The sequence below is a fragment of the Strix uralensis genome, chromosome 17, assembly GCF_047716275.1.
Source record: "Strix uralensis isolate ZFMK-TIS-50842 chromosome 17, bStrUra1, whole genome shotgun sequence".
Taxonomy (NCBI): Eukaryota; Metazoa; Chordata; class Aves; order Strigiformes; family Strigidae; genus Strix; species Strix uralensis.
In genome coordinates, this window is record NC_133988.1 from 9194208 (window position 1) to 9214373 (window position 20166).

The 20166-nt window shown below is 36.1% G+C and overlaps 1 protein-coding gene across 9 annotated transcripts in view; it reads left to right on the forward strand.

Annotated features, from left to right (window-relative positions):
* TANGO2 (transport and golgi organization 2 homolog) overlaps positions 1-20166 on the forward strand; it is a 41376-nt gene that overhangs the window by 10374 nt on the left and 10836 nt on the right. For 7 of the 9 annotated variants that reach the window (XR_012631333.1, XM_074887438.1, XM_074887437.1 and 4 more), the window contains 4 exons: positions 2083-2204; positions 8279-8367; positions 10300-10419; positions 11424-11538. Coding sequence is in view for 8 of the 9 variants with exons in the window: in XM_074887438.1 (XP_074743539.1) it covers positions 2149-2204; positions 8279-8367; positions 10300-10419; positions 11424-11538 (380 nt within the window). In the remaining variant the exon portion in view is untranslated. Of the gene's footprint in view, positions 1-2082; positions 2205-7066; positions 7277-8043; positions 8143-8278; positions 8368-10299; positions 10420-11423; positions 11539-20166 lie in introns of those variants that run through there. The other 2 variants (XM_074887440.1, XM_074887441.1) reach the window with 2 other exon arrangements.

Consider the following 20166-nt stretch of genomic DNA (forward strand, 5'->3'; position numbering starts at 1 on the left):
TCTGGTAGAAGAAATGGTATCCTGAATAAAGAAACTGAGGTAGGGCATGGCGTATAGATACTGCCTGGGTATCTGGACAGCAGCAGAAATTTCAAGTAAAAAAAAAAGTATAAAAGGCTTCAAAATACCTAGACCTGTGTTATGTTTTAATTACACTATCTGGAAATGGCACTGTGCTCTAGTTCAAAAGCTGTCTGTTGCTCTAAGAAATTTGTGCTCTGTGATTTGAACCATGACTATAATTTTGGTTTGCTTCAGTTTCTTTCTAAGAGTTGGAGTGGAAGGTGTGAACAGGTCAGTGTTACTTATGCTTAGTGACATAAAGCAGCTGGGGTAAAAGATCCCAAGTTTTGTGAAAAGCTAGCAAGATCTGTATGTAGAAGATCCAAGTCTTTCAGAACTGGTAGTTCAGTTGTACAAGTCCAGTATGATTGAAGTCTATTGAAAATTCAGCAATAGGAGTCTGAGAAGGATGATACCACCTTAAAACTGATTAGATTTTCTAAATAACGCTGGCTGTGGACCTTTTTAAACACCTGGCTAGTAAATCAGTTATCCAAAATTCAAGTCTGCATCTCCAATTTATGGTTTGTTTCTAAACCAGTTATTTTGGGATTGACTTGTTAAAGGCAAAGAAAGCCTATGGTGTGATTTTAATTTTGTGTTCTCTGATGCCTTAAACAGAAAATAGTTGGGATAGCCAGGCTATTGGTGCTCTTGGCTAGTGGACTATGAAGTCATCTTGGGAGAGAAATTCCTTTTGTCAGAGAACAGAATTTAAAATACTTTGGAAGATACAAACACTACTTTGCACTAATTTTCTTGTGCCTTGTCAAGCATGTCAGGAGTGTTGCACGTCTTTTTGAGTTATTTCATTTCCTGCAACAGAGAGTCTCTTTGCAGAATATTAGATTGCAAGACTGAACTTGTGCCATGACAGCAACAGCAGGCTAGTTTTAGTGCTGAACTGTGACTTAACAGGAGCCAGCAGCTACTGGCAAGCTGTTAATTAAAAAAATCTGTGTAAGTGCTGCACTTGTAGCTCTACTTATGGTAATATGAAATGTAGTCAAGATCATTCATTTCCTGATATTTCTTAAGGTAAATGATGCAGAAATTAAAGAGCAAGAGAGAAACTTTTTACATATCTGGAAGTATGGTTAAAAATCATAGTTTTTGTACAGAAGTTGCTTCAGTCGCTGGGTTGCTCAGGAGGCCTTAGAGTTGTGGTGTTGAGTTCTGCCTGTCCCCTTCCCCTCTTTGCCTACCTTGAAAACTCTTGCATGGAAAAAGCTTTCAATAGCAGTGAAACATGGTGATATGTGGTTGGTTGGTAGCATTCTAATAATTGTTTTAGCAGCCACAAAAAGTAAAGATCAGGCTCCAGTTTTATTACCAGAAAAATTTTCATTGTGGCAGCACAAAATATCTGAAAACTGTTATGTGGTTTTGAATTAGAAGGTATGTTTGTCATGCCATTTGAGCATGGCCAGAATTTTAAACATACCCCAAGTGCTGGAAGCTCTTCATCAAAATGTACACTCTGGTCCAGTGTTATTTTTTTTGTACCTGATGTTTTTTCCTGATGGTAAACAATAATACTTTCTCCTGGACTTTAATAATAGCTTGACTTTAAGTATACTTTATTTACAGGTTTGGGAGTGTCTTTGATCAGGCTTCTTCCAGCTTCTGCAACAGTTTGAGTCTTATTTTCTCCTTTTATTCTAGCAGAAGCATTTTGCCTTACTTAAGACAGGAGAAAAAAAAAAAGTAGCGATGCTTTATTGGTAATGAGCAGAAAATTACATAATAGTCTTTCTTTCAGGTATTGCTAGCACTCTAGACTTTGTCAGTATTTTCCTGATGCTTGTTTCTTTCCTAAAAATCTGAATTAGCTAAGCAAAACTTTGAAACAACTGCCATAAGAATTTTGGTAGTAAACCATTCATTGAAACAAATCTGCTTTAGAAGTCCTGTTTTATTTATTTTTTGAGAACACTACAGTCTTTAAGCTTCAGCATAGAAGCAAGGTTATCTTTTTATAATTTGCAGTATAATAGCTAATTTCTGTTTACTTTGTAGGCTATTACAGGATGACCTTGCACTGAGCCTTTGTGGAAGAAGCAAGCTTTAAACATCAGTTCTTCAATGTGCATCCTTCTATTCAAATTTGACCCCCGACCAGTTTCAAAAAATGCATACAGGTAAAGATGGTTCTAGTTCAGACTTGTTTCTATATTTTTTTTTATACAATTTCTTTTTGTAGCCAACATTTCAATTACAAATTCAAGTCAGTATTATGTGTTCAATTATGCTTTTTATAATGTTTAACTTTATGACTTTCCCCATTGGAAGACTTACTGTAACCTTTTGAGAACCCTTTGTTTTTAGACTATTTCAGAAGACAGGCTTTGTAATCATGGACCTTTTGCTGGTGATCTATCATATGGTGTAGGATAAATCCTTTAAATATTTTAATCCAGAGTTTGAAAGTCCTGACTTCTACTTTATCATTTAAACTAGGGATAATTGTGTTTGTTGGGGCATCACAGCTGTAGCTGTACCCTTCCTTCAGTAGGGTGGATATGTTTAGGACTTTTAGTTTGAAACCAACAATTTGAATTTAGCCTGGAAAGTAATGGGCAGACAGAGCAGAACTGTTGCAGTTATTAACCACTCTGTGTATTAATTTCTCCTCTGGTAGTATGTCCTAGTCCAGTCTTGTAAACCAAGAGAGCCATACACTATGAATCCAAAAGGTACTAATACTGAAATTTAACTGCTTATGCAGCTTCTGGTTAACTCTGAATTGCCACTTTGTGCTGTTTCCTCCCAAGGACAGGACGTTCTTGTTCACTGCTCTCCTCCGTGTTACATCATGGCTACCACTGTGCTCTCTTCCACTGGGTTTTTGACCAACTGGCTTGCCTGTGAATAGGCGTGGTTGCTTTTTAAAGTATGGATAGATGAGGTCAAGGTATCTTCACAGTTATTATGCCTATTGGTTTGCTTTTGGAACAAGGTGCACTTAAAGACTTCCAGTTGCTGTTTGTCCTAAAATTAAGTACTTAGAATTTCAGAAAATGCTGGAAATCAGATCTCACTGCTTTCAAACTGATTATACTCCTGTATCAATGTAAAACAAGTAGTGTTGTGAACTGGACACTAAGAAACTTTGTGTCCTAGCCTTCCCCCTCCCCCAAATCTGCTTTCAATTAACATTTTAGGTAATCAGCTAAGTCATATTAAAATTTTATGTAATTAAAATTAATTTTTTAAAATAATTGAAATTTTAGGTAATAGACTAGTAGTCATGTGTATTAAATGTTTAGCTAAAAGCTTAAGACAAAATAAGCATCCATGCTTCGAGGTAAGTATTGCGGGATGTGTTGATGTCATACAGTGAGTTTCCCAAACATTAAACTTCCTGTAATAATTTTCTCTCTTGTTACAGCCCTTTGTTTTAAAAGGTCATATACAACATTAGTATCTTTGAGTATATTCAGTATGTAATAGAAAGATAGCACTTCAGGCAACTATTGTAGAATTCTATTGCTTTCTGTATTTATACATACCGTATATGTAATATTGCTTTGTGGGGTGCAAGTGTTGGTATTCATCCAGAAACCATCAGAGTTAGTATGCTTAGTAAATCATTGTGCCTTTCAATGACTTGTTTTTCTGCCCTTCATATTGAGAAGAAGATGCCATTCTATAGAAAGAAAGGAAGTAAGAACCAAAACTTCAATAGCCCACAGAGTGCATTCCTTTCTTCATCTGGAATCTGTCTAAAAAGGGGTTTTTTTTGATGTGACTGGTGCTGAATTAATATATCCATTTATTTGGTCTGACTTTCTTTGTGTTGCTAGTTAGCAAAAGACAGATTCATCAATTTGATGCCTCTTGGGAAAATCCTTTGGATGTAAACTGTAGTTGCTTGCCAAGCAAACTTTCTGCCATGATCAATATTTAAAAGTAATACTTAGCTTGCTATAAAAAATTGCATCAAGACTGAAATTATTGATTTATAGTAGAAAATAACTTCCTATCAGTGTCAAAATAGGAAAACACTTTTGAGATGTTTTGGCCCAAATTCAGGAATATTTAATTGTATTTAACTTTCTTGGTACCTTTTGTTAAGTGATGTCTTGCTCTGTACCTCTGAGAGAAATTACTCTGAACCATCTGTTTTGGTGATAAGTGCCAGACCATAGTGTTCTTGGTGTCATATTTTTAATATCAGATGCATAACTTTAGTCCCCCCCTTTCTTTTTTTCCTTTAACACACCATAACTAAATTTTTTTGCTTTTCTTTATTCAGAAGAATGTTGAAGTTCTTTCTTCTTAAATTGTTCCTAAGGGTTTTTTTACCTTTGCATCAGCTTTCTGAAGGATACAGGTCTGAGTATCAGTTGGGAATGGTACGCAGCCCTCCTAATTCTCTGAACAGTTTTATAGCCATTAGACCAAGTTAGACCTCTCTATAGTAGTCTCTTGCTAAATGTAATTTCTCTGACAACTTGTGTGTGTTACACTGTGCTATGGCTCTGTTTATTTCATGGTGTGTTCTTGAAGCAGTTTTCCTAACCGGAAGAGGATTCCTGTACCTGCAGACATAGTAATTTGTCTGTCCACATTAAAACAGGCATCTACAATTATATTTCTTACCATCTTCTACTTTGCATCTCTAACTAAAAGAGTATAAAATGGGCATTAAAAGTTGAAAAGACAAACTGCCTATCATTGGCCATTTTCTTGTAGCCAGTAAACTTTCTCAAGTTAAAACATGTTCTTCATAACACTTAAGAGATTTTTCCATCCAGGTAGACTTTGGTTTCTAGAGCAGTACATTGGCCAATTTTCATAAGCACCTAATTAAGTAAAAAGCTTACAGTTCACCTTAGTGATCCATTAATGAATCTATATTCCCGTACCCTTGCAACTTGCTGTTCTACCCTTTTCCCTCTGTGTTCTCTCTACAGGCCTATTTGTAGTTAAGTTTAGTGCCGTGTAGCAAACGCTTTACTGTAGTCCATTATTATTGTCAAAGGTAACATGCTGGCTTTACAGCTTTCTGAACTATACTGTGTGCATCTTACAAATAAATACATGTTTCAAGCTTCAAAGCTATAATCACAGAGTCTTTTTTTATGGAACTGAATTACATTGTAGGAAATTGCTTTAATGGAATGATTTCTCATGTTTTCATCTCTCTGCCTCAACATTAAAATAAATCTTAATATGTAAATCCTAATACAGTTGAATTATTTCAGCTATAAAAATAGCTGAATAGGCTTTTTGCAATCTATTAGAAGATGAGGGTCACTTAATATTGCTCATTTTCAGTATGATTATGTTTCATAAAAGACAAGATGAAGATGTTTTTATTATAGCGATCCTGTATACTAGCCTTGTGCTAAGTTTAGGAGTCTGTGTATTAAAGTTGAGATGGGGAATATTTAATCACACCAGAAAGACTTTGCTTATTTTTAGTATTTAAGATATGATAAACAAACTGTAGTTTCATGTCAAGAGTTATTGAAGGTAAAACATAACTGGAGCTTCAGGAAATGAGAAATGCACTTCAACTAAACTTTTTTTAACAGTAGAGAAGTTTATTTAAATAAAAATCTGTAAAAGGAGGATGCATGCTGTAAATGAAGGATATGCAAGCAAGATGACTGAAATTTGTTAAACCAGCTGGAAGCCTATAGGTCAAAGACTAGAATCAGCTAGAAGAGGAGAAATAATACAAGTCTGAAAGGAACGATATTATGAGTGTTTGGCATTGGAAAGATGAAAATGTACATACGCTGTGCTTTCCAACAGATGCCATCTTTGTTGGGCAAAATACTAAGCATCTTCCCTACAAGAAGGATGCCATTGAAGTGTTAGTCTCTTTTATTTTCTCTATAGCTGATTATAATTCTGTAATATTTCTAATGTGCAACTGGCACTTCATGATCATGTTTTAAAACATTGTATTAATGAAGAGATGAACTTGCATGGAAGTCCAGAAACCTGCAGAAAACATCAGTACATTTCAGTGCTGAGTAAAATAATGAGATTTCATTGCAACTGATTCTTGTGTATTGTGGCTTTAAAAATTAGAACGAAAATTGTATGGTCTAACCTCAGTTTACAGTAGCAAACTTGGCTTCTGCTGTGTAAATATAATTGACATGTGGCTGGTAGGAGGAACTGACAGTGAAAAAGACACTGAGGTTCTAGGAAACTGGTTAAGAAAATCTGCAGGTTTCTGAGAGATGGCATTTCATTAAAATCAAATATTAAGCAATGTAGCTGGAGAGAATGGGGAACGCTCACAGTCTTGCAATTGAAATAAAGGCAAGTCATGTTATGGGTAATAATGAGCAGGACTTTGGAAGCTCTAGCTTTTTTGGATCATGGCATAGTGTGGTGGAGTTGTGCACAGGTGTGTCTGCAGTCATCAGTTGCCCCGAGTCTCCAGCATATGGCTTGCCTAGAGTTACAGTTGTCTTTTTGCCCTTTCCTTGGATCAGCCAAATCCATGACCTGCTATTCAGGTGAGGATGGCCTACAATGAAAAACGTGTTTGTTTGTTTGTTTAAATTCCAAAGTAATGATTGAAAAAAGACTGGTGGAAAACCAGCATCAAATGAAAGCTCATCTGCAGGTTTGAAAATGGCAGTGTCTGCTGATTCTTAGCACAGAAGCCCAGTAACACTTCTAACACAAGCTTTTATTTATAGATATCCTGCATCTATTTGATGTTGCAGTAAGTCATTAAATTTAGTTTCTGATGCTGTTTTCCATTGCTTTTGAATATCAGAAAATGTTAACTTTCTCACTTTCAGAAGATGGATGTGCACAGTCAGATTAGCCTAGACTTTTCTCTCTAGTGTGCCAGTACTAACACTGCTAACGAAATGACTGTAGCATGCATTCAGGAAGATATTTGTATGATCTGTAAGTTGTTTTGTGTTAATAACTTCTGATGGATGAAATGGACAGAGAAATAGTTTTTGCTTTTCAAAGGCCAAGAACTGAGACTGTTCTAAATTCCTCTGAAGCTGTCTGCCTGTACTGACTCTTTAAATCTTACCTGCTTTACATTCACTGCCTGACTGGCTTGAACTGGTGTTATCATTGAATTTGACTGATCTGCATTGCTGCCAAGCCTGGAACATTTGAGGAAAACCTGTCTTATCCTGTATGGCCGCTGCTTCTTAAATATCATGTTGAACTTGGTCTTTCAAGTCTGCAGATACCATGTATGATAATTATCACAGAGGTAATTACCAAAGTACAAAGCGCATGTTTTCTAAATTTAGATGGCACATGAAGAGCTGCCACACGCTTTTGGTCAGGATGGTAGTTGGTCTTGTGCAGTGATGTGTTTATTTCTAAATATAAATAATGGATTTCATCCAGCAGCATTTTTCAGTTGTGTATTATTTTTTATAACTTCTTCCTACCTCCTGATTGTGTAGCCTCCAGGGCTACTTGTAGTTGCTTTGCTGCAAGGGCTGACTCATTAACAATTCAACTATTTTGTCCTACTGTTCTGGTAGAACTTGGATTATGCAAGCAACTACATGTGCAAAAAAAAACTCCTCACAAAACTACAAAAAACAGAGGGCCACTAAAATACCCTTTGATTGTTACAAAAACCTGTGCCTCTTCCCTATACTTTTCTGCCTCCTTGAGCATGTTGTCATTTCTTCAGAACAAATTTCAATGAGGCTGGACCTTTGAGACTATCACAGATTTATCTGTGCTCTGGGTACTTATAAAAGGATCTGGCTTCTATCTTTGAACCACATAAATAGAACTTCAGGTGTTAAAGTTAGATTGAAAAATACTGTGACTACATGATCCTAAGTAATGATCCAGTAAAAACATACTCTCAGATTTTTTTTTATAAGTTATCTATAAATCCGTGGGTTACCTTTAAATTTTCTTTAATTAAGCTGTGACTTCACATGCTGAGGAATCTTAAGATTGCTTATGCGATCTTAATTCAATCTCTTGCGTTATATTATTCTTTGAAAATAATAGCTGCCTCATTCACACAAGATAGATTTGCTGAATGTCTCAAGACAATGAGAGAGAAGGCTGCTGTCAGATGTCATTCGGCCTTTACACTGAGCGATAAAGGTGAGATTGGAGGATAAAGGATGGTTTCATACTTAAAATGAGCTAATGCTGTGGCAAGAATTGGATTCTGTTCCTGCCTGTACTGTGAAGTTCCTATTTGTGAGTAATGGTATCTTTTTCCTCTTGTGTTCTACAGGCTTATTCTAGCAGCTAATAGAGATGAATTTTACCACAGACCATCCAAATCAGCAGATTTTTGGGACAGCGGCAATGAGATCCTTAGTGGTATGTATGTCTTCTGGTTTTGAGTGGTTTTCATATGATTTATAAAGGAATTATGGCCTGGATTTTTTGTTACTTGGGTGGTGGTGCTGTATTTCTAATCAGAAATATGCTTCTTCCCTATACTTCTGGAGAAAACATGTCAGAAATTGGAAAGATGAGGTTGTGCTATTATCTTATTTGTGTTTTAATATCTTGTTGGTTTTTCCTTTCCCAGTTTTACATTCTCTAACTGATTTCAGTCTGAGCAGTGCAGATTAATTTGTCTGTCATGAACAATTACTTTAGCTTTGTCAGACACACTGAAATAATTCTTAAAATAGGTGGAATTAGTTATTCTACAGACTCATTGTCTGTAATAGTGACTTGAAATCATTAAACCAAGCCTCAAGAAAGTGAAAACTTTCTCTTTCTTATTGGTTAATAATTTATAGGCTACAGAATAATTTTAGTTATTGATCCATCAGTTTATTAGCTTTTGTGTCTACATTTTGCTAAACTGATAGTACAGTCCCTCATCTGGTTCTCCTTTGTAGGGAATCTATCTGTAGTAATTTTTAAGTATAATCAATACTTCTGCATTTTCTCAGAAACAGAGTGAAGCTCTGGAAAACAAAACATTGTTTAAATGCAAGATTTTGACTTTGCAAATACTCTTTGTTGATGCTGTGTGTTATTGTCATTGGCAAGGAGGCCTGTGAGGATGAATTACTCCCACTGTGCTACAACTCCCTTGCTTCTGAAGTTCTGGCTGATGTTTCTGTTTTGTGCCAGACATTCTGGATGCTGCTTCCCCTGCTATGTAGCAGTTTAAAACAAGTGAGCAAAAAGCTATCCTGAAAACTGAAGGGCCCTGAATTTTTGTCTTTTATACCCTTATCAACTCTGTCTGTATTTGGCATAAGAAACTGGTATATTCTCCATCCAGGGGGTATATCTATGGAGATCTCATGAATATATGCCTTTGAGTTAATAATATTTTCTCAAACCAAAGCAGCAGGTTGAACCAAAATAAATCAAATTTATTCTTTGTGTGACTTAAAATGAAAAAATATTTTTCACTTACAGCAATTTTGGAGAAGAGGAATTGCTATATGTTAATCGCTGGGCATTGGTCAACAAAGCTGTATATTCTTCTTTTGTGTGCTTTTCAGTTAAGATAGAGGACAGTAGTAAAAGTGTTGGTTAAAGATGTGATATGGCTAACCTTTATATTGAAGTTTGGGAAACTGAAGAAAGAAAGGAGTTTCTGAATAAGAATCCAAAATCTGTTCTTTTAATCTTCTAATGAAAGTTATTTATGACATCATGATTCAGAACTAAAAAGTTTCTAACAGTATGCATGTTATATTGAACTAGTTCTTGGTTTTCCATTAAATGCTTGCTGGTTAACATGAGCTCATTACAAATAGGTAGAGGGGTTTTTTTTTAACTTGTACTCTCTTTCAAGTGGTTTGGTTGTGGGCTTCACTTCTGTGGGTCTCCCTCCTCAATGTAAATTACTGCTACCAGGGTCCAAGATTTTTATCAGTTACCTAGCTTACTCTAAATTTTTTTGGTTGCTTGTGAATTTGAACTTGCAAATAACATTAATCTTCTGAGATTTGCTTTTGAGCTAACACCCATTCTGAGCCTACTTAAGGTTTTGTATGTATTTTAGCATATAGGTGAAGCTTATAACTTTGCTTTTACACTTCATTTTCTCATTATCTCTTGTCTATTATTGCAGTAGCTTGGAAGATATTTGAAAGTGCAGAATTGGAGGGCAGGTAATTTAAGCAGGCTTACCTCACTTGTCCAGAAAGATAGTCTTGTACCTACTGCATTTTATCCAGCCTGACCAAAACTCAGAATTTGCATTAAGAAATTCTGATTTAAGCTTGAGATTTTTTTTTAAAATGAATGCAATAGCCTAACTCTTACTTATTCCATTAGGTCTGGATATGGAGGAAGGAAAAGAAGGTGGCACATGGCTGGGAATCAGTAAGAAAGGCAAGATGGCAGCCCTGACAAACTATATGCAGCCAATGATTGATAAAAATGCAAAAGGAAGAGGTATGAAGAAGTAGAAATAGAAAAAGAAGAAAATGGACAAACAAGCCCTGGTGTCCCAGTAAAATAGTGATGATTACAGTATTAATTTTGTAAACACCATTTTATGGACAAATAAAATGGTTGTGTGCTGTAAACAGAATTTGTGAACTGATGAGTTTGAGTACTTGTGTGGGGAACTTGACTTGGATAATGATATTCTAATCAAGCAGGCAAAAGTAAAACAAGGTGTAATGCCTAGAGTCTGAAATTATATTCAGACAAGACATGCAGCACCAACTGTCTTGTCTTGAAAGTAATTCTAATTAACAGTCAGAACAACTAGACAAGCATTGAGCTAGATTTACATTACAGTATACTTTTTTTAATGTGTATGTTCTTGTTCAAACACCTAAGTCAGGGAAACAATGCAACTTGGGATTATGCTGGAGGTTAGCCTAAAAGACAACTGTAGTCCCTTTTCCCCTACACATTGATAAATCAGAGGAGCAGAAATAATAGGAAAAAAGCTATTCCAAAAGAGCACGTCTGTGGTGGTTTTTTTTTTTTAAAGTAGGTCTGTTTGTAACTGTCATATGGTACTGCACTGAGAATATATTGCAGTGGCAAAACACGTTAAACAAAGAAACAAATGAACCATGTCATTTGTATTTCATTTTAGGGTCGTATCAGGGCAATGAAGCAAGACAATAATGAGTTTGGCAAGGTGGGAGGAGAGGAAAGGCACATCTGTATAGAATAGTTAGTAAATACGGATTCTGTAGAAATTTTGACCAAGAGCTTTTAACTGAGTTCTTCAGAGTAAAAGTCAAGCTCTTAATGTAAACATCATACAATGCTGTAGACTTTGAAGCTGGTTGGTTGTTTCAGTTTGGTTTGTTCCCCCCCCCCCCCACTGTTATACCCTGTTGGTAACAGGAATCTTGTGCCTTACTGTTTGTTGTACCAAGCCTGTCAGAATAGTGAGTTCACACATACGAGTTGCTCTATGTACTTCTCTTTCTTAGGTGCTCTTGTAACAAACTTCTTGACTGCAGATCTGGACAGCTACTCTTATTTGAAGAAAGTTTCAGTAGAAGGACATCTTTACAATGGATTTAATTTATTAGCAGCTGACTTGAAGTAAGTCTACAAAGCATCACAGTTCAGATGTCAAAGGGAGAAAGATAATAGCAGTGACGTACATATATTTCTTAGCACAGAAGTGTAACAGTACAGAAACCTGTCACAAACTAAAGCTAGAGCTCTTCTTTGCTGATTGGCATGTAAGGTCCTAATGTTACTCTAGTCATAATTTCCTTTGTTAATTTTTCATCTTTAAAACACTGGAGGGCTATCCTGTATTCTAACCATTGCTTCCCACAGAATTTCTTGTGACTTTTTCCCTAATAGGTCATAGTCAGTCTTTACCCTGAAGGCTATGTGGTGCTTGTTTTGGAGAAAACAAAGCCCTGGCTCTGTAATTTCTCAGAATTTTTTTTTTTTTTTCCCTTTGAGAGGTGGCATTCTGTGGCAGGATTAGAACAGATGAAAACTGTCAAGGTATTATTCCTGTCAGACTGGCTGTAGCATTAATCTTTGAAACATTAAAAAACTCAGCACATAAATATGTTAACTTCCAAGTTCTGTAGCTGAAGGAAGGACCTTGGATATTTGATGATAGTGTGCTTGGCATGGTCCTTTCTACTGCATGTGCATGTGTGTGTGCACAAGTGTATATACTGATTTTTCTTTGCGTTATGCCTGATTCAGAAGAATGGAAATCCAGGACTAAGTTGTCTCCAGGCTATGTATCAGTTCTCAGTTAGATGCATACTTCATGACCATAAGCAGGTATAAATTGCCAAGAACACACTACTGCTTTGGCACGTTTTCTGAAGAAGCATTAATCTTATTAGACAACCTGATGGTTCAGGGCCTTCTCCCACTCAGCTTTTCTGCATGCTTCTGGGAAACCACGTACACTTAAAGCAGAAGGTTATAGTGCTTACTGTTTTCAGTGAAAATAATTTCTAGCACCCTATCGATAACTGGCCTTGTGTTTACATTTTCCACTTTCTGTATTAGACCACCTTCTGCTCGTGATTCAGACTACTAGTAATTTCTTCCTTACTCTCTGACTTTCCTGCAAGTGTTTTGTCATGGTTTGTTTAGGGTTTTTTAAGAAAGGCCTTTATTTCAAGTTCTGCCAGGCTATTAGTTTTCATTTTTTAATTTGCTATGATATGATGGGAAAGTGAAATGAGACTCATATAGGTGATTGAAGTCTGAAAGGATGAATATGGAAAGGCAGATGAGTGCCACCTGTGAAGATAAGGAATGTGTTTCTGCTTGGTGTGCCCACTTGGAAATAAGCATATAGTTATTCCAGGAGCACACTAAGCAATTACAGGGTTTGCTGCTTTTGTTATTTTTACTCTCTACTTTACAAAGTTCTTTATCCTACCAGAGACTTCCCAAAATTTTTCTGTTGCTTAAATTAATTTTTACCATGGTCAGAGGATTTGACTTTTTGTGCTCTCTGCTGCATGTTGCTGCCTGGCTAGCTTTCATAAACTGAAAGGCTATCTGTAATTAAAAAGATAATAGAAGAAATAGCATTACTATGTTTTCAAGCAAACATGATATTCAAGGTGTGACCTAGCAAGCAGGGAGTAAGTTTGAGTTTCTTCTAATTTAGGTAAATAGAATAGTCATAATGGCTGCTAGAATAATGATATGAAAATAGATTTGATTGACATTATTTGTTAAGGAAATCATTCTTGTGTTGTTTTTGTTTGTTTATTCCTCCATGCTAGGCTGATAGGGAATTGTATGCTCGATTGGATAGTCTTTCTGTGGTGATGCAGGTCATAATTCCTTGCTGAGTATCACTTTGAAAGCTGTATGTGTTGATTAACTTCCCCGTTTTGACATGTCCTTAGCCTTGGATACTCTGATGAAATTAAATTCTTGGCAAGCTAATGATGCAGCAATTTCTGTAAGATATGTAAACTTGTCATTTTAGGAAATTAGAAGTACTCCTGAGAGAAATGTAGTATATAAATGGAAGCTACTTTTCTATGTAAATAGAAAATGTTATTGTAGTTGATGTTATTCTGTTGGGCCATGCTCCTGTTCAAAGACTGAAGACTATTGTTAACATCATCTTCTGTTGTGTAACAGATAAAGACTGGCTCTGTTAGTGGTGTGAAATGGAGAGGAAATGCACATTCAAAGTGTAAATGAAGCACTGTTGGGGAGGGGTATATCTGAGCACATGATATTGCTGACTGTAAGCAGCAAATTTAGAGAGAGATTTACAATGTTTGAGTCCTCAGGTACACATTTCAGGAAAAGAAATGTTTGTCTTCTGTCTGTATTATTATGATGACAGTATGCTAGATGATACAGGTGCAGTGATGTGAGAAGGAGAGTTGGAAACTACTATAGGGGTTGTAAAACATCATTTATTTCCACAGCTTTGTGTTTTGACACTTTTAGTGTAATCTATTTGCTCTGTGGCATCTCATGATGTCAATTTAAACACTATTCATTTCTTTTTTTAATAAGAATTCTGTACTGGAAAAAAAATACTTAATACTTTTAGTTTTCTAATCTTTTCAGTTTATCATCTTGCTGTACCTGCTGAGTATGAGTCATGAATACTTACCCCATTATGCTAAATGTACTTTTACGTTGAATGTATGGCATATGGCAAACAGTGTCTACTTGGAGTTTTGTGTGGCTGCAAAATTAGCTTCTAAGAAGGCAGTGTTGCTACTCCTCCAATTTTGACTAACAGTAGGTCTGATTAGAGAGGAACAAGGTTATCAGAAGCTGGACTGGTCTCTAAGAAAATGTCTGTCTAAGATTCAGAGCAGTTTTTCTTCTTTATCCCTTTGTGATAATAGCTGTAGTAATAGTGAGCTGCTTTTGTTGATGATCAGGACAGCATTTCTGTCTTGGCAAAACCCGTGTTTATGTCCAACAAATCTAGCTGCAACAGTTGCTCAGACTTTCATGGGTATCACCAACTTGTGTTAGGGCTGTTGTGGCAGTATCTCGCTTGTGTTCCATACTGCCAAGTGTGTAATACAGACTGCCCTGAAGGAGAAATTTAAGTGGCAGCTTCTTGTCACTCTCCCAGCAAGTTTAGCGTCTCTGACAGATTGTCAGTTAGAGCCCATATTGTTTATATGCAGTAAGATCCCTGTGTAATAGAACTGAATCACTTTCTCCATGAGGAATAGATTAATTGTCCTTTATAAAACAAGTCAGCTGGAGGGAGCTGCAGAAAAAGGCCTTTCATGTAAGCTTTTCTGCTCTCCTCTGTGACAGGTAGTTTTCAGTCCCTCCAGGGAAAATGTAGTAAACTAACTATACCATCACCTGCACTGACTAATTTGGTAATGTATTGAAAACAGATTATGTACTAGAATGTATTCTTCATATTCTGATCTGGAGAGTGAAGTTTGGTTAATAATAAGTTTTATCCTTAATGTGATGATGTATAGGACTGAGTCCCAGTTCAAACTGCAGATCCCCAAAACAATGGGGTTGGAATGTGTGTGTGGGGAGTAGAATAGATACACAAATATATAAAATGCATGCTAAAAAGTGTTTATATACATAAATATATAGAGACTATTTTTTTTCTTTTTTAATATAGAAATCTACAGCTGGTTAGTTATGTAGCAACATCATGGATGACATTAAAAAAGCAAACTGAAGAAAAGGTGTTTGGGAGAAGAGTTAACTGAACTGTTGATAGTGCAGGGCCTCAGAAGATTAAAACACCTGAACAGTGTGACCAGGTTTTAGAAACATGGGCTGTCTTGTTCAGTGTGGTTATCAAGACAAGGCTATGTGGGAGGAATTTGATTGCTCTCCATAGATTAGATTTAGGAGCCTTTCCAGTGGAAGTGAGATAGGGTCAGACTGCTCTCATGGAAAGAATGTAGATGGGCAAGTTGTCATGATTGCTTTATAAGCTCACTTACATTTCTCCTCATGCATCGTCTGTCCTAATACCACCTTCTGCGGAATACATCTGTCTTGCTCCTTCTGACTTCCTTCTGAAAATGAGGTGTCCAGGTACTTCTCTAAGGAGTTCTGTACTACCACCTTTGAAATATTTCTGCGTAGATCCTGAGTCATTTGCAAGTCTAATGAGATGGACAGTCCAATGTCAAGAGAAGGGAAAAAAGCTTCTGAAAAACTTTATTTTCTCTCTTCTCTCTGGTCTCAGCTTCTGCCTGGCTCAAAAAATAAGGACACCACCAAAGAAATGTTTAGACACTGACAACAGAATCAGTAGTGCTTTAAAGCAGATTCTATATGCTGTCAGTATCTGGCACTAATGTTTTTCACCATTTTATTTGATGCTCTGTGGTATATGTACAAAAATGTTTGGGCTTTATAGTTGGGGGTTTGGTGTTTGCTTGTTTTTAGGTTTCAGAACAGAAAGTTTTCTGATTAGCTCATGAATTCTGAAGAGATGATGATTAATCTGTGAACCATACTACTCAATTGAAACTACTGTTCAGCATTTCAAGCTGCCAATTTCATATTTTCTCCCTGTATAAAAAATACATGCACACATTATTCATAAAACAACCCAATGTCCTTGTTTGTAAAACATTCACCCTGTTAGAAGATTAGAACTCAGTGCCCAGGGGAGTGATCACTTAGTGATAACCACACCCGATGGAGCTTTACTGCCTCATTATTTTTTTTTCTTCTTTCTGTCTGTATTTTTGTTGAATGACTTGGAGCTACCTTGAAGCAGGGCAGGGGTGCAGAAGGACATTGCTTATATTTCATCAGTATTAAGAAGTAATTGTGACAAAAACTTTCATGTTGCCGTGAAACATCTGTTACTGAAATTAATGCTGCCTAGAATATTTCCTGAACATTTATTGTTGCATACATTTTTTGACAGAATGATGTATGTAGAAGCATCATTTTTATATAGTTTTAGTTTCTTCTCTCTCTGCTGTCAGCTATGTCTGAGACTTTTTAAAAAAAAAAAAAAAAGTATGTCTACTGGGTCCTTTTGTCATCGCTGTAATTATGCCTTTATTACTTCTCCAGTGAAATTGATATCTATACTTGCAAAGTTGGGAGGGAAGAGAATCCAAGTCCAGGCCAGGATTTGGAAGCTATTGCTGTGATCAAGCTTACAGTGACTTTTTTGATCTTGGCTTCTGCCTTGATGTTCAGTACTGAGTATCTGTAAACAGTAGGAAGAGAGTAGGCAGAGCCAAATGATAAAAGAAAGAGTAGCTGACTGGCACAGTGAACTAAACTTTGGAAGTATCCCTATTTCAGAAGTCTATTGGAAGGCTTCAGTCTTCTTTTGACAGAAGACAGCAGCAGCGTTGCAGTGGAGGTAAGTGTAATAGAAAGCACGTATCTGGGGGAATGTGGAATGTAGAAACAATAAGATACAGAAGTCCTGAATTAGTGGCCCTGCAGTTTGTATGTATTCCCCATCTTTTTGTTAAACTCCAGGGGATCTTGTTACTGAATTTGTCAGTCACGAGAATCTCAAAACAGATGCTAGATTAATCTTTCACATAAAAAGCCATTGCTAAAGGAAGTCAGTAGTGCCTACTTATTCAGCATGCAGTCTCATTTATGACAAGGACTGTCTTACAGCTGTGTTCAAGGGCTTGCTTGGGCCATTTGTCTACCTTTCTATCTAAAACTCTGTCTTTTGAGACCTCAGGTGATAACAATTGCTCTGATCTTTTCACAGACCTTCTACAGCAGATACAGATTTGACAATTTGAAAAGAGTATTTAATGCATCAAAAAAATAGTTTGTGTAATTGCTGGTGTCTTAACTAGAAAAAACTATAATGACTGTAATGACTGCTTTATTTGCTTAAATATATTACAAGCATTTTATGTATTATAATTACTACTGTAGTTTTAATTTTTTTTTAATGACCCATATGTTAATCTTAAAACAGGCCATTAGCAGCCAACTTTTTTCTCGTTTTTTATTTGGTTTATTTGTTCTCCCTGTGCTTAGTCATTGTATTGTATTAATTCCAACTGAATTTTATTTACAGATTATATTTTTCAAAGAACTACTTCTGACTTTTGAGATACAATATAAATAGTTTACTCCATAAAACATGCCAATTCAGCAACTTCAGGTGACCTAAAATACTTGCACATTGCTTTTTCTATGCCCCTGTTCATGGAAAATGCAGTGTGCCAGTGTACTCTTATGAGTATATGACTTCTTGCATCCTAGCATGTGACTGGGACTGAGATGTCAGACTGGTCTATTAATGACAGCTCAGCTCAATGCTCTCCTTTTTTTAGCTGCCAAGGGATTCTTTCTAGTATTAGTACTAACTGTGTGCCAACTCTAAATGTACCAGTGGGAACCAGGCTTGTAGGAAGGTGTCTAATCCCAGCTGGGATAGGCATGCATCATACACGTTAACATCCCTTTGTGCTAACTATTAACTAGCCATAAAGATAATATAAAGAATGCTGAAGAGAGGAAAGACCTGACATTGCTAAAATGGCCAGCTGGTCCTAACAAAACATTGATAAACAAGGACTTGAGAACATTAAGTATAACTTCCATTCAGTTTTCAGCCTGGCTCTAGGCTTTGTTTATGTAAGGCTTTGCCAGGGCTATAACATGCTTTGAGCAAGATGATTAACATAATCCTGTTTTCAAGCTTTTGGTTTTTGAATAACTGAACTCATACACCCAGCTCTCCTCATAGAAGGTCTGTTGATCCTTTTCACTCCTGTAAGGTCCCAGGCATCTCAGATAGGTAGCTTAGTATTTGCAGCCAAATAAAGTATGGCTCAACTTCTCTGGCTATCTAAAGTTTCTCCTGTCTCCGTGAAGACCTGACAGAATCCAGTTAAGGGAAGAATGTATGGGACTCTTACATTTGAAATTTCAAAAAAATTGTAATAGCATCCATCTAGCTTAAAAGCAGAATATCTTGACAATTTAACTAAAGGAGGTAGTGATAGGAAAAAAGATTCAAAGACTTCTCATTGTGTATTGTTCATTTTTCTCAGATATTTCTGCAGACAAGTGTACTGGCAGAAAAGTTTGCTGAACCAGCATAATAGCTGAATATTTCATTAAATATTTTTCCTACTCTTCCAATAATTTATTTCTATTCAACAAAGAAAATATTATGTGTCTAGTGAAAACAGCTGTTGTTTTGATTGCTGTGTTTACCTATCCATGAACAAACTATACCTTTTTTCTGTGTAACTTTTAATTCAGAACTTGTTTGTATCTGAAGGAGTCTCAAGAAATAGAAGGGAAGTTCAGGTTGTTGCTAATAAAATTTTTTTCTTCCACCTGTACTTGTCAGCAGCACTTTCTCATATTCATTGAAAATGCTGTATTTCTCTGCCTTAGTGTGTTTAAAAATAATATTTTAAGACCCCCTTTTATCTCTGATTTAAGAAAATACAACTTTTAACTGATTCCATAAGTGGGTCACATACATAAACAATTTAATCTGTGGTAGTGGAACAGAAATTTGCATCTCAAGAAATTCAGGAAAGAAAATTGTGGTCATATCTTTCATTTTCCTTCTACCTTTTTTCAGCTGCTTTTGTTATGGACTATCTAGGTATTCCCAATGCAAATACTCCAAATGGGCTAAAGAAGCAAATGGCCTTTTTACTAATGTACTTATTTTCTTCATTGATGGATAAGAATATTTTTACTGAATCACAGGTCACATTAGAACTCTGGCATAGACTAGTAAAAATCTTCAGTGTGTAAGAAGTAGGGCCAGAACAGGAAAGCAGTGATCGATATTCAGTGTCCTGCTGAAAACTGAAGCATGCTAGTTGTCACAATTCTGATGAGGGCAGATGTCTGTGGAGAGTTTGGGGTGGTCAGTAAAGACTTTTGAGATGACCATAAGGTAAATTTGAACAAGGATCTTAATATTGAAAAGAAAAACAAAGATAAGGAAAATAAATGTCTTTTTAAGCCACTAGAGGAAAGTTCAGAAAATGCCCATTTCTTTTAACAGTAGATGACTCATAAATAGAATAACTGAGAGTTTATTATATATTTAACAATAAAAACAACAATACACAAATACCACCTGTTATAATTACTCTCTTCTAACTATGCCAAAAAACTTGGACATCTTTCTTATGGAGATGGAAAGTCTCATGGGTTTGGGGAGGAGGAAGAGTAGTACACAGAGGAGGAAAGGCAGTTTTATTTTTGCTTTAGGTGTTTTTTTATATTCCTCCTCTTGCCTTTTATGACTTGTATAATTAATAAGTTAATATTTCCCTTTTCATTTGGCTGTCTTGCAAAGGACGCTGTAGAATCGCTTTCAGAATGGCTTTTTAAGAAGAATATAAACAGCTAAATCAAGACTGTTTTGCTTGTTATTAAGATTTGAGTAGCGGATGCTAACTTATGCAGAGCAATCTTACTTCCAGTACATCATTAATGAGATTGCATTCTATATACTCTTATTTGCATCAAGGCACAGATGTGTCTTTTTATCTTAAGAGAAAATGAGGATCTGGAAATGACTTTTCTACTCTATTATGTTTTATGCTACTCAATCCAAATTCAATCTTAACTGTAAGTTTTGTGTTTGGGGTTTTTTTATTCAGAAAGTCTATTTGTGGTCTGTGGAGCTAGAGCTTGGGGAACAAATTAAAAACTGAACTACAGTCAGAATGTATTTATTGGTAACTGGAATAATACTCTCTTCCACTGTGAACAAGTAAATCACTA